The sequence below is a fragment of the Oreochromis niloticus genome, linkage group LG2 (genome assembly GCF_001858045.2).
Source record: "Oreochromis niloticus isolate F11D_XX linkage group LG2, O_niloticus_UMD_NMBU, whole genome shotgun sequence".
Lineage (NCBI taxonomy): Eukaryota > Metazoa > Chordata > Actinopteri > Cichliformes > Cichlidae > Oreochromis > Oreochromis niloticus.
In genome coordinates, this window is record NC_031966.2 from 23,299,762 (window position 1) to 23,313,469 (window position 13,708).

The window sequence follows — 13,708 nt, forward strand, 5'->3', positions numbered from 1 at the left end:
AATAATTCGATTCTTTAAGTATGTTGCCATCATTAAGTTTTCAGTGTTTGTGATATTTTCTATCACAGTAGAAAGGTGTCCAAGAAAAATGAAACAATTGTGAATATTTCAAGATCCTCAGAGAGTACTCATGGAAAAAAAAATCACGACTGAGTGGAAGGAAAAAAATATACAGACGCAAAAACAAAAAACAAACCAACAAACAAAAAACCCACAACATTTTTTTTGAAAGGGCGTTATTATTTTAGGGTGATTCAGACAGAAAAGTAAATTAAGTGGTTTTCGATTGAAATGGGAACGCGCGTTTTAATGCTAATAGATCACGAGTTAAAAGGATGATAGTAATAACCCTTAACGGAAAGATAAGTTGCAATAAATTCCGATTCGATACCACAGTCTTTATAATGCTAATAGAAAAAAAAATCTATACTAAAAAAGAATATCTGCACTGTGCAAAAAAACATTTCAAGAATTTAACAAACACCGCTGATTTTTCAAAGTGACTTAAAAACGACGATTAAGAATAATAATGATCTAAAACATTTAGCTTACATCTACTGTTCTTTTTTTTTTTTTTGTTCTCACCTGCTGGCTCTCAAAGGTCCAGGTGCTGTCGGGTAAAGAAGCATCCAGGACACTGATCACCTCCTTAAAGTCTGTGGTGCTGCTGGGTTTAATCAGAGTGAAATCGCTGTACTCTGACATTGGAGACATACAGGACCTGAAGGACTGACTCTGAGACAGCATGTCTCCTCCCAGGACCTCCACGTACTTTATAGGTCCATCAGTGTTGAGCTGAATCTGCAGGTTTCTGTTGGGGTTCTTGTAATCATCAGAGTCAGTCCGTCTCATGCAGCACGTGCTGCTGCTCCTGCTGTTCCTGATGCATTTAACCGCTAAGATGAGGAAAGTGAGCAGAGACAGCACAGACACCGAGGCCAGAGAGAGAATCAAATACAGGGTGATTCTCCCAGTTTTCTTGTTGGGCTCGGCCACTTTATGTCGGAGGTCTAAGATGGGCTCATGGAGACCGTCCTCCAGTATGATGGACACCGTGACCGTGGAGGACTGGATCGGTTCCCCGTCGTCTTTGATATCTATAAGGAGCCTCTGAGAGGAGTCGTCCTGCTCGGACACAGCGCGTTTAGTCCTCACCTCCCCTGTGTACAGATTGACAGTGAAGAGAGAGGCGTCTGTGGCCTCCGCCAGTCTGTAGGAGATCCAGGCGTTATGGCCCGAGTCAGCGTCCACGGCTGTCACCTTTGTAACCAGGTGACCCGCTTTCGCGGAGCGAGGCATCCTCTGATGAGATAGGGAGCCCATGGCAGCGGAGGAGGGGTAAATAACAGCGGGGGCATTGTCGTTCTGGTCCAGGATAAAAACATGGACAGTGGCGTTGCTGCTGAGAGACGGAGAGCCCTGATCCTTTGCCTGAACCTGAATCTGAAACACCTTCAGTTTCTCATAGTCAAACGAGTGCATGCTGTAGATGCTGCCGTTATCTGAGTTAATGTAAACATACGATGAGACAGAAACGTCCTGCACTTTAGAGTCCAGTATAGAGTAAGAGACCTTTGCGTTTTCACCAAAATCCAGGTCAGATGCTGATACTGAGTATAGGATAGAGCCTGGTATTCCATTCTCTTTTAAATACACATCATAGGAAGGCTGACCAAATATTGGAGGGTTGTCATTCACATCAGTGATAGTGACGAGTACAGATTTCTTACTGGTCAAGGGAGGTGAGCCTGAATCAGTGGCTGTAATTTCAATATTATATTCTGAAAATCGCTCTCTGTCTAAAACACCACTTGTAATGAGTGCGTAGTTGTCAGAAAATGAAGGTTTCAAAGTGAATGGAGGCCCACTTTTCAATTCTAATGAAACTTTTCCATTATTACCAGAGTCGAGGTCTCGTGCACTGATTAATGCTACAACAGTGCCTTTTGGTGCATCTTCGCGTACTGGGTTTGGTTTTGAAGTCAACACTATTTCTGGAGCATTATCATTCATGTCTATGACAACTATTTGCACGCGGCAATGACCCTCCATCTCAGGAACACCTTTGTCTTTTGCAGTAATACGTATTTCATGCACTGCATTGCTTTCATAATCTAAAGTCCCTATCAAGGAAATTTCACCTGTGTCTGGATTCAATTGAAAAACAGATAACAGTGATTCTGGTGTGTGTTCAGCAAATGCGTATTGAATCTCTCCATTAACGCCTTCGTCTGCGTCTGCTGCTTCAACTTTAACGAGTACAGAACCAGAAACAATATTTTCATGTACTGATACATTATACAAAGGTTTTTTAAAAACAGGAACATTGTCGTTGATGTCAAGTACAGTAACTACGATTTTCGTTGTTCCAGTTTTTACAGGATTACCTCCATCTAACGCTGTCAGTAATAGCTGATGTACACTTTGCTTCTCTCTGTCAAGCGGTTTCTCTAGGACCAGCTCCGGAACCTGTCGGTCGCCAGACAACTCTTTCAGTTTCAAACTAAAACACTCGTTTTTACTTAATGTGTACGATTTAACGGAATTACTTCCAACGTCCTGATCCTGCGCGATGTCTAAAGGGAAGCGAATGCCTGTGGCAGTAGATTCTGCTATCTTTAAATATTTCTCCTCTGTTATAAAAACCGGAGAATTGTCATTTATGTCCCTTACTTCTATTTCTATCCGATGCAGCTGCAGGGGATTCTCTGTTACAATTTGTAAAGGTAACACACAGCGGGCGCTTTGTCCACATAAAACCTCTCTGTCTATTCTGTCATTCACCACCAGCTCGCCCTTCCCCGCATCCACGCTGAAATACTGCTTACCAGTCTCAGACGCTACACGCAGATTACGATCATAAATTTCAGATAATGCCAAACCCAGATCTTTGGCAAGATTTCCTACCACAGAGCCCTGTTTTAGTTCTTCTGGTATGCTGTAACGAGTCTGTGCGTCTATTGTACTCCACAAGAGAAAGAAATGATGCCACCAAAACGCCTGCCACCTCCAGTCTCGGTATCCTATTCTCTTTGTCATCCTTGGTCCGTTAGAATATATTATTTCCCATCGAAATATTCATCGACAGAGCCCAGCATATAAAGCCATCACCAGAATGGATACTGTATAGAAAAATCCTTAAGCTATTTGTAACAAAATATATATTCCGGACGCCATCGGATAAGCGCATGTCCTCTCCACCTTCGAGCATAGTGAGGGTTACTGTGATGCGAGTGAATGGGGGATAGAGTAGATCTCTTTGTACAGTTCTGTATGCTATTGGTTCACAGCATCCATTTTAAATATCCAATCACAGAGAGCTAAGCCTATTCATGAAGCCAGGACACACTGCCAGAAGAGAAGTTGTACAAATGAAAGTTCAAGTCCGGTCTGTGTGATAATTTTCTCTAGAAAATTAAATATAAATAAAAAATGAATATAAATATAAATACATAAGAATATTAATTTGAAAGGGCAAAAGGTTTTCTAATGATTACTGCAACGAATTAAGACCACATAAAAAACTGCATTGTCAGTTCAGCTTAGTATGAGTTCACAAATTGTACATCTGTGGTGTTATAGAAAAAAAACAATAAAATATAGTTTTGGTAGGCTTAACAAAGATAAATTTTGAATATAAAAAAAATCACTTAGAGCTCATGCTTTGGTAAAAAAAAAAAAGGTTAATAAGATATTTAGATGCAATTCCGACAATCTTATTCTAAACAATATTTTAAATAGCTTTTTTTGGAAGCCACAAAAATCGATTTGTTTTCAAAGTTGCACTTCGGTGTCATTTAAAATATATCAGGCAAAGGCAAAACAGTTCAATAGTATCAATTTATTCTCCCCCTAATCATACTAGAGTCAAAACACACGAATAACAAATTACTGCTGTCACTTGAAACCAATTTGATGTTAAATTTTCATTTAAAATTATATATTTTTTAAAAGATTAAGTCAGAAATGTATGACAGCAATAATGAAAAGTGTGTGCAGGGTATTTCTTCAATTTTCGCCTCACCTGCTGGCTCTCAAAGGTCCAGGTGCTGTCAGGCAAAGAAGCATCCAGGACACTGATCACCTCCTTAAAATCTGTGGTGCTGCTGGGTTTAATCAGAGTGAAATCGCTGTACTCTGACATTGGAGACATACAGGACCTGAAGGACTGACTCTGAGACAGCATGTCTCCTCCCAGGACCTCCACGTATTTTATAGGTCCATCAGTGTTGAGCTGAATTTGCAGGTTTCTGTTGGGGTTCTTGTAATCATCAGAGTCAGTCCGTCTCATGCAGCAAGTGCTGCTGCTCCTGCTGTTCCTGATGCATTTAACCGCTAAGATGAGGAAAGTGACCAGAGAAAGCACGGACACCGAGGCCAGAGAGAGAATCAAATAAAGGGTGATTCTCCCAGTTTTCTTGCTGGGCTCGGCCACTTTATGTCGGAGGTCTAAGATGGGCTCATGGAGGCCGTCCTCCACCATGATGGACACCGTGACCGTGGAGGACTGGACCGGTTCCCCGTCGTCCTTGATCTCTATAAGGAGCCTCTGAGAGGAGTCGTCCTGCTCGGACACAGCGCGTTTAGTCCTCACCTCCCCTGTGTACAGATTGACAGTGAAGAGAGAGGCGTCTGTGGCCTCCGCCAGTCTGTAGGAGATCCAGGCGTTATGGCCGGAGTCAGCGTCCACGGCCGTCACCTTGGTAACCAGGTGACCCGCTTTCGCGGAGCGAGGCATCCTCTGATGAGAGAGGGAGCCCATTGCAGCGGAGGAGGGGTAAATAACAGCGGGGGCATTGTCGTTCTGGTCCAGGATAAAAACATGGACAGTGGCGTTGCTGCTGAGACACGGAGAGCCCTGATCCTTTGCCTGAACCTGAATCTGAAACACCTTCAGTTTCTCATAGTCAAACGAGTGCATGCTGTAGATGCTGCCGTTATCTGAGTTAATGTAAACATACGATGAGACAGAAACGTCCTGCACTTTAGAGTCCAGTATAGAGTAAGAGACCTTTGCGTTTTCACCGAAATCCAGGTCAGATGCTGATACTGAGTACAGGATAGAGCCTGGTACTCCATTCTCCTTTAAATACACATTATAATTTCGTTGAGTGAATACGGGAGCATTGTCATTAACATCAGTGATAGTGACATTAATAGTCTTTTTTGTCGACAGAGGAGGGGACCCTAAATCAGTAGCTGTTATTTCTATACTACACTCTGAGGAACTCTCTCGGTCTAAAGCACCGCTGGTAACCAGTGCATAATTATTAGAAAAAGATGGTTTCAGTTTAAAAAGAGAGCCCTTAAGGAGCTGCAGTGTCACTTTACCATTGTCACCGGAATCCATGTCTCTTGCACTGATCAACGCTACTACAGTCCCACTTGGTGCATCCTCAGGCACAGGGTTAGGTTGGGAGGTCAGAAATATATTTGGAGCATTATCGTTAACATCTAATACTTCAATATGGAGAGAGCAATGCCCCTCCATTCTCGGAGTCCCTTTGTCTCTAGCGGAAACATCTATTTCATAATTAGCATTTGATTCGAAATCTAAACTCTCTGTCAGACTAATTTCCCCGGTTAATAAATCAATATCAAACAAAGACAAGATACTGTCTGGTGTGTGCCCCCCAAATGAATACTCAATTTCTCCATTGAGACCCTCATCAATATCCTTTGCTATCAGTTTAACGATAGGTGTACCCTGCACACTATTTTCGCTTACAGAGACTTTGTAAACATTTTTCTCAAAAACAGGGAAATTGTCATTAATGTCCAATACATTTATGGTTATCTGAGATATCCCAGATTTCACCGGGTTTCCTCCGTCTATAGCTGTTAGTTGGAGTTGATGTGTAGGCTTTTTTTCTCTGTCGAGGGATTTGGAGAGGACTAACTCTGGCACCTTCCTTCCACCTGAGACATCTTTAAGCTTTAAAGTAAAAAAATCGTCTTTATTTAAACTATACGATCTTACAGAATTCACTCCAACATCAAGATCTTGCGCGGTCTCCAAAGGAAAACGTGCCCCTGCCGCTGTCGACTCTGCTATCTGTAATGTTGTTTCTGGCGATGGGAATGTAGGGCAATTATCATTGATATCTTGTATTTCCACCTCCACTCGGTACAACTGTAAAGGTTTATCAATGACCACTTGCAACGTTAATACACAGACGGCGCTTTGTCCGCATAAAGCCTCTCTGTCTATTCTGTCATTCACCACCAGCTCGCCCTTCTCCGCATCCACTCTGAAATACTGCTCACCAGCCTCAGAAGCGACGCGCAGCTTACGGTCAAAAATCTCAGGCAGTCCCAAACCCAGATCTTTGGCAAGATTTCCTACCACAGAGCCCTGTTTTAGCTCCTCTGGGATGCTGTAACGAGTCTGTCCGTCTATAGTACTCCATAAGAGAAAGAAAAGATGCCACCAAAGCACCTGCCATCTCCAGTCTCGGTATCCTATTGTCTTTGTCATCCCCTGATCCGATATAACTATTTCCCAGAGAAGGAAACAAAAAAACGAAATTTACCATCCATGGCTATAAAATTTTAATCCAAGGTAAATATCCAAAATCTCCTCACAGAAGAACAAAATTGATTTAAATATGTTAAGAGCATCGCTTCTTCTCACCCAGCTCATTGCAATATAACTGTTTCGGGTGCTGTGTGTGTATGGGGGAGGGACTAGATCCCTTTGTATGTTTGCACGATTCATTGGTGCACACAATTCATCTATGCTACCCAGTAACAAGGGAGGTGAGGAGTGCTTTTAAAGGCACAGCCACATATGGGGAAAGAAATCTATATAAATAAGTAACAGTTTGTGAAAGGAATAACGGGATAGTAGAATATCCGCATTATCATTAATCTTAATGCGGGTAAATAAGCTCTTATTACAAAAATATAAAAGTTGTCTTCTTATTCAAACTCTGTGTTTATTTTTTATGATTTGGGTGAAAATGCTTGCAGTAAATGAAAGCAGTTTGGCTCCTTTGTAAAAAATGTAAAAGCGTCGCTGTCCGCTTCTGTGGTCCTGAAACGTCATTCTAACAACTGTGGGAAGAGTAATACACAAACGCAGTCTAAACCAAGTAAATGGATTGTTTACAAACAGTCAGTCTGAAACCCTTTCTGTTTTTATTTAAACTTGACATCGCAAACAAATATTAGACAGGAAGAAGGTCTGAATTCGCTGGCTTAAAGTATTTAAGCAGAGCAAGTGATGATGATGGTGTGTTGGTTAAGTGAAGTAAACTGACAATAGGAGATTTGAAAAACAAAACAAACAAACAAACTTGCACTATTTAATAAGGAAATTACATTTCATCGTATACCAGTATAAATATGTTGCCAAAAAAGCGAAACTATAGGCACCGATAGACATAAAAAAAATCGAACAAATCTACTGATTACTTGTACGTTAAATTAAACTAGCCAGTAAAGCACACAAGGGGTAAAAAGAACGACTGCTTTCTCCTCACCTGCTGGCTCTCAAAGGTCCAGGTGCTGTCGGGTAAAGAAGCATCCAGGACACTGATCACCTCCTTAAAGTCTGTGGTGCTGCTGGGTTTAATCAGAGTGAAATCGCTGTACTCTGACATTGGAGACATACAGGACCTGAAGGACTGACTCTGAGACAGCATGTCTCCTCCCAGGACCTCCACGTACTTTATAGGTCCATCAGTGTTGAGCTGAATCTGCAAATTTCTGTTGGGGTTCTTGTAATCATCAGAGTCGGTCCGTCTCATGCAGCACGTGCTGCTGCTGCTGCTGTTCCTGATGCATTTAACCGCTAAGATGAGGAAAGTGAGCAGAGACAGCACGGACACCGAGGCCAGAGAGAGAATCAAATAAAGGGTGATTCTTCCAGTTTTCTTGCTGGGCTCGGCCACTTTATGTCGGAGGTCTAAGATGGGCTCATGGAGGCCGTCCTCCAGAATGATGGACACCGTGACTGTGGAGGACTGGATCGGTTCCCCGTCGTCCTTGATCTCTATAAGGAGCCTCTGAGAGGAGTCGTCCTGCTCGGACACAGCGCGTTTAGTCCTCACCTCCCCTGTGTACAGATTGACAGTGAAGAGAGAGGCGTCTGTGGCCTCCGCCACTCTGTAGGAGATCCAGGCGTTATGGCCGGAGTCAGCGTCCACGGCCGTCACCTTGGTAACCAGGTGACCCGCTTTCGCGGAGCGGGGCATCCTCTGATGAGAGAGGGAGCCCATTGCAGCGGAGGAGGGGTAAATAACAGCGGGGGCATTGTCGTTCTGGTCCAGGATAAAAACATGGACAGTGGCGTTGCTGCTGAGAGACGGAGAGCCCTGATCCTTTGCCTGAACCTGAATCTGAAACACCTTCAGTTTCTCATAGTCAAACGAGTGCATGCTGTAGATGCTGCCGTTATCTGAGTTAATGTAAACATACGATGAGACAGAAACGTCCTGCACTTTAGAGTCCAGTATAGAGTAAGAGACCTTTGCGTTTTCACCAAAATCCAGGTCAGATGCTGATACTGAGTACAGGATAGAGCCTGGTACTCCATTCTCTTTTAAATACACATTATAGGTTTTCTGAGTGAATACAGGAGCATTGTCATTAACGTCAGTGATAGTGACAGGTATGACTTTCTTACTGGACAGAGGAGGAGTGCCTGAATCAGTGGCTGTGATTTCAATATTATACTCTGGGAAACTCTCTCGGTCCAAAGGACCGCTGGTAACCAGTGCGTAATTATTAGAAAATGATGGTTTCAGAGTGAAAGGAGAGCCTTTAGGTACTCTCAGTGTTACTTTACTATTATTACCCGAATCAGCATCACGTGCATTGAGCAAAGCCACAACTGTGCCACTAGCTGCATCTTCGCGAACTGGCTGCGGTTCAGAGGTGAGAACAATTTCTGGAGTGTTGTCATTTACATCCACAATATCTATCTGTAGACGACAGTGACTTTCCATTTCAGGAAAACCCTTATCTCTTGCCGTAATTTCAATTTTGTAGGACGAGGCTTTTTCATAGTCTAGATCTCCTTTCAGATGTATTTCTCCAGTTAATGGGTTGATTTCAAATACTGATAACACGGAATCTGGCGTCCGCGAACCAAAAGAGAATTCAACTTCTCCGTTTGGCCCCTCGTCAGCATCAGTCGCCGCAATTTTAACTACAAATGTATTTTTTGCAGTATTTTCCTGTAAAGAAACTTTATAGTTATTTTTCTCAAACACTGGAAAATTGTCATTATTATCAAGTACGGTGATTGTTATTTGTGAGGTACCAGACAATACTGGGTTACCCCCATCTAATGCAGTCAGTAGTAGCTGATGAACGGCCTTCTTCTCTCGATCAAGAGGTTTCTCTAATACTAACTCGGGCACTGCTTTGCCATCTTCAACTTCCTTCATTTTCAATGTAAAACACTCGTTTTTAGTCAACGTGTAGGATTTTACTGAATTACTTCCAACGTCTGCATCCTCTGCACTTTCCAAAACAAATCGAGTTCCCACTGCTGCCGACTCCGCAATTTTCAAAGACAGCTCCTTTGTCTGGAAGCTTGGAGAATTATCATTCATATCTTTTATTTCCACCTCAATTCGATGTAAATTTAAAGGCTTTTCAAGAACTATCTGTAAAGGCAACACACAGCTGGCGCTTTGTCCACATAAAGCCTCTCTGTCAATTCTGTCATTCACCACGAGCTCGCCCTTCCCCGCATCCACACTGAAATACTGCTCTCCAGTCTGAGAGGCGACACGCAGCCTGCGGTCAAAAATTTCAGATAACGCCAAACCCAGATCTTTGGCAAGGTTTCCTACCACAGAACCCTGTTTTAGTTCTTCTGGGATACTGTAACGAGTCTGTCCGTCTATTGTACTCCACAGGAGAAAGAAATGATGCCACCAAAGAGCCAGCCATCTCCAGTCTCGGTATCTCATTCTCTTTGTCATCCCCGGTCCGTTACGACATGTTATTTCCCATCAAGTAAAGCAAAGTGAATATCCAGTTCCAGTGAGTGTTAGCTATAGCTGTAAAAATAGAACACCCAATGTTTTTCATGTCTGACGCTTAATTTTCTGATTTTATTCCCAGCTTCGAAATACGAGCGCATCACACCGTCCTCCAGCTCGTTGCATTGTTAACATTTACGATGCTGAGGCTGTAGGGGGGAGGAGGTAGATCTCTTTGTACAGTTCTGTGTACTATTGGAGCAGAGCGTCTCTCAGTAACATCCAATAGGAAGAGAGCTGAGCAGTGCCGTTAAAGACACAGCAACAGCACTGAGATCAAATCCGTACACCCATATGCACTGCTGGTTGTGTGATTGATATAGCAAAATTGTCCTTCTGTATGAGAAATATTGCTGCTGACACGTAACAGTATTTATATGATGGAAGATTGCTTCTATTCACATAATCAAAGTAAACTGACGTTTACATAAAACAAAATCTAATAAGGAAAAAAAATAGATGACGGTCAAATCTCCATTCTTTCTAAGAAGACAAACATGAGAGGTTGTAATGTTCAGCCAATTAAAATGACCCCATTTGTACATCAAAATAATATCGTTTCCACTTTAACAAACCCAGTCCACACAGCTCAGTTTCTTTTGTCATTAGACCTATGCCCAGGTTTCTGGGTATTTCGATTTTCCTACCGACAGAGAAAGGGTGAGTGGCTAAATCCCTCAGCTCACCTACGGGAGCATTGAATGTACAACGAATACAGGTATGGCGACATACTTAGGCATATAGGGCTGATAAAAACAGCCTCATGAACCGTATTTAAAATTCAAACAAACTTATTAGAGGACGACCAAACATCACAGTATACCATTTTAATTTGAAATCTTAAAATAAACGACTATTGCTCACATTTGTTATTTATTTATTCTGTAGGCTATTTATTCTTTATGCTAAATTAAGACAAAATCATAATTGCAATTATACACCAATAAATATTGTCCGCAATTTACAAAGAAATTAATTATTGAACAAAAACATTTTAAAGTAAGACCTTATTCTCTTCTGCTCACCTGCTGGCTCTCAAAGGTCCAGGTGCTGTCGGGCAAAGAAGCATCCAGGACACTGATCACCTCCTTAAAGTCTGTGGTGCTGCTGGGTTTAATCAGAGTGAAATCGCTGTACTCTGACATTGGAGACATACAGGACCTGAAGGACTGACTCTGAGACAGCATGTCTCCTCCCAGGACCTCCACGTACTTTATAGGTCCATCAGTGTTGAGCTGAATTTGCAGGTTTCTGTTGGGGTTCTTGTAATCATCAGAGTCAGTCCGTCTCATGCAGCACGTGCTGCTGCTCCTGCTGTTCCTGATGCATTTAACCGCTAAGATGAGGAAAGTGAGCAGAGACAGCACGGACACCGAGGCCAGAGAGAGAATCAAATACAGGGTGATTCTCCCAGTTTTCTTGCTGGGCTCGGCCGCTTTATGTCGGAGGTCTAAGATGGGCTCATGGAGACCGTCCTCCAGTATGATGGACACCGTGACTGTGGAGGACTGGATCGGTTCCCCGTCGTCCTTGATCTCTATAAGGAGCCTCTGAGAGGAGTCGTCCTGCTCGGACACAGCGCGTTTAGTCCTCACCTCCCCTGTGTACAGATTGACAGTGAAGAGAGAGGCGTCTGTGGCCTCCGCCAGTCTGTAGGAGATCCAGGCGTTATGGCCCGAATCAGCGTCCACAGCCGTCACCTTGGTAACCAGGTGACCCGCTTTCGCGGAGCGAGGCATCCTCTGATGAGAGAGGGAGCCCATGGCAGCGGAGGAGGGGTAAATAACAGCGGGGGCATTGTCATTCTGGTCCAGGATAAAAACATGGACAGTGGCGTTGCTGCTGAGAGACGGAGAGCCCTGATCCTTTGCCTGAACCTGAATCTGAAACACCTTCAGTTTCTCATAGTCAAACGAGTGCATGCTGTAGATGCTGCCGTTATCTGAGTTAATGTAAACATACGATGAGACAGAAACGTCCTGCACTTTAGAATCCAGTATAGAGTAAGAGACCTTTGCGTTTTCACCAAAATCCAGGTCAGATGCTGATACTGAGTACAGGATAGAGCCTGGTACTCCATTCTCTTTTAAATACACATTATAGGTTTTCTGAATGAATACAGGAGCATTGTCATTTACATCAGTGATAGTGACAGGTATAGTTTTCTTACTGGACAGAGGAGGAGACCCTGAATCAGTGGCTTTGATTTCTATATTATACTCTGAATATCTCTCTCGGTCTAAAGTGCCGTTGGTAACCAGTGCGTAATTATTAGAAAACGAAGGTTTCAGAGTGAATGGAGACGTTTTGGGAAGTTGTAAGGTGACTTTGCCATTATCACCGGAATCGAGGTCACGAACGCTGAGCAAAGCCACCACAGTGCCGCTGCGAGAGTCTTCGGGCACAGAAGTTGATTTTGAAGTGAGTACAATTTCTGGCGCGTTATCATTTACGTCTAATACATCCACCTGGACAGTACAGCGACCCTCCATTTTAGGGAAGCCTTTATCTGTTGCACTAATATCTATACGATATGATGTCTGAATTTCGTGGTCCAATTGCTGTTTAAGATATATATCCCCGGTTACAGTATCAATATAAAACAACGAGACCACTGATGGCGGCGTGTGTATACCAAGCGAGTACTCAATGTCTCCATTCGGACCCTCATCTATGTCTGTTGCTTTTGTTGTAATAACAAAAGAGCCATTTGCAATGTTTTCTTTAACAGCGATTTTATAAAAACTGTTTTCGAATAATGGCACATTGTCATTGATGTCAAGCACAGTTATAATTATTTTGGAAGTTCCGGTCTTGACAGGATTACCTCCGTCTATGGCAGTAAGAAATAAATTGTGAGTAGATTTTTTCTCGCGATCTAAAGAGTTATTCAATACTAATTCGGGTATTTTCCCTCCATTTTCAATTTCTTTAACTTTTAGACTGAAGCACTCATCTTTACTTAGTGTGTATGTTTTTAGTCCATTACTCCCTACGTCGGGATCCACTGCCATCTCTAAGGGAAAACGAACACCTACAGCTGTGGATTCGGCTATTTCAATTATGTGATCACTTTTTAGAAAACTAGGGGCATTGTCATTTACGTCTCTAATTTCCACTTCGATCCGGTGTAACTGTAGCGGATTTTCTATAACAACCTGCAGAGGTAACACACAGCTGGCGCTTTGTCCACACAAAGCCTCTCTGTCTATTCTGTCATTCACTAAAAGCTCACCCTTCCCCGCATCCAAGCTGAAATACTGCTCACCAGCCTCAGAGGCGACACGCAGATTACGGTAAAAAATATCTGACAGTCCTAAACCCAAATCTTTGGCAAGATTTCCAACCAAGGAGCCTCTTTCCAGCTCTTCTGGGATACTGTAGCGAGTCTGTCCATTTACTGTACTCCATAAAAAGAACACATAATGCCACCAAAGCGCCAGCCATCTCCAGTCTCTGTATCCCATTCTCTTTGTCATCCCCGATCCGCTAGAATTCAGCGTTATTCCCCATGGAAACATCATTTAGAAAAAAAACAGTCTGGTGAGAAATCCATTAACGAGGAACTCGTGGAACGGGAAATAAATAGTCGTTCATACATCATGAGAAGTGTAGTAATGGTATATTATTTAATCCCAGTGTTTAAACGCATCCTTTTCTCATCTCGCGCTAGAAGCACTGGCTACAGTGAGGAGGATGGATGGGGGAGG

The 13,708-nt window shown here is 42.9% G+C and overlaps 2 protein-coding genes across 46 annotated transcripts in view; both read right to left on the bottom strand.

Annotated features, from left to right (window-relative positions):
• Nucleotides 1-13,708, bottom strand: part of LOC100711027 (protocadherin gamma-C5) — a 285,882-nt gene that overhangs the window by 22,047 nt on the left and 250,127 nt on the right. The window contains exon 1 of one of the 45 annotated variants that reach the window (XM_019366007.2): nucleotides 11,024-13,706. The exons of 41 other annotated variants lie outside the window; for them this stretch is intronic. In XM_019366007.2, coding sequence (XP_019221552.1) covers nucleotides 11,024-13,522 — 2,499 coding nt within the window. In that variant the 5' untranslated portion in view covers nucleotides 13,523-13,706. Of the gene's footprint in view, nucleotides 1-11,023; nucleotides 13,707-13,708 lie in introns of those variants that run through there. 3 more of the 45 variants (XM_019366021.2, XM_019366010.2, XM_019366030.2) reach the window with 3 other exon arrangements.
• Nucleotides 7,434-11,002, bottom strand: LOC112842395 (protocadherin gamma-C5-like). The gene has a single exon (XM_025898777.1). The coding sequence runs from the start codon at nucleotides 9,936-9,938 to the stop codon at nucleotides 7,434-7,436; it is 2,505 nt and encodes an 834-aa protein (XP_025754562.1). The 5' UTR covers nucleotides 9,939-11,002.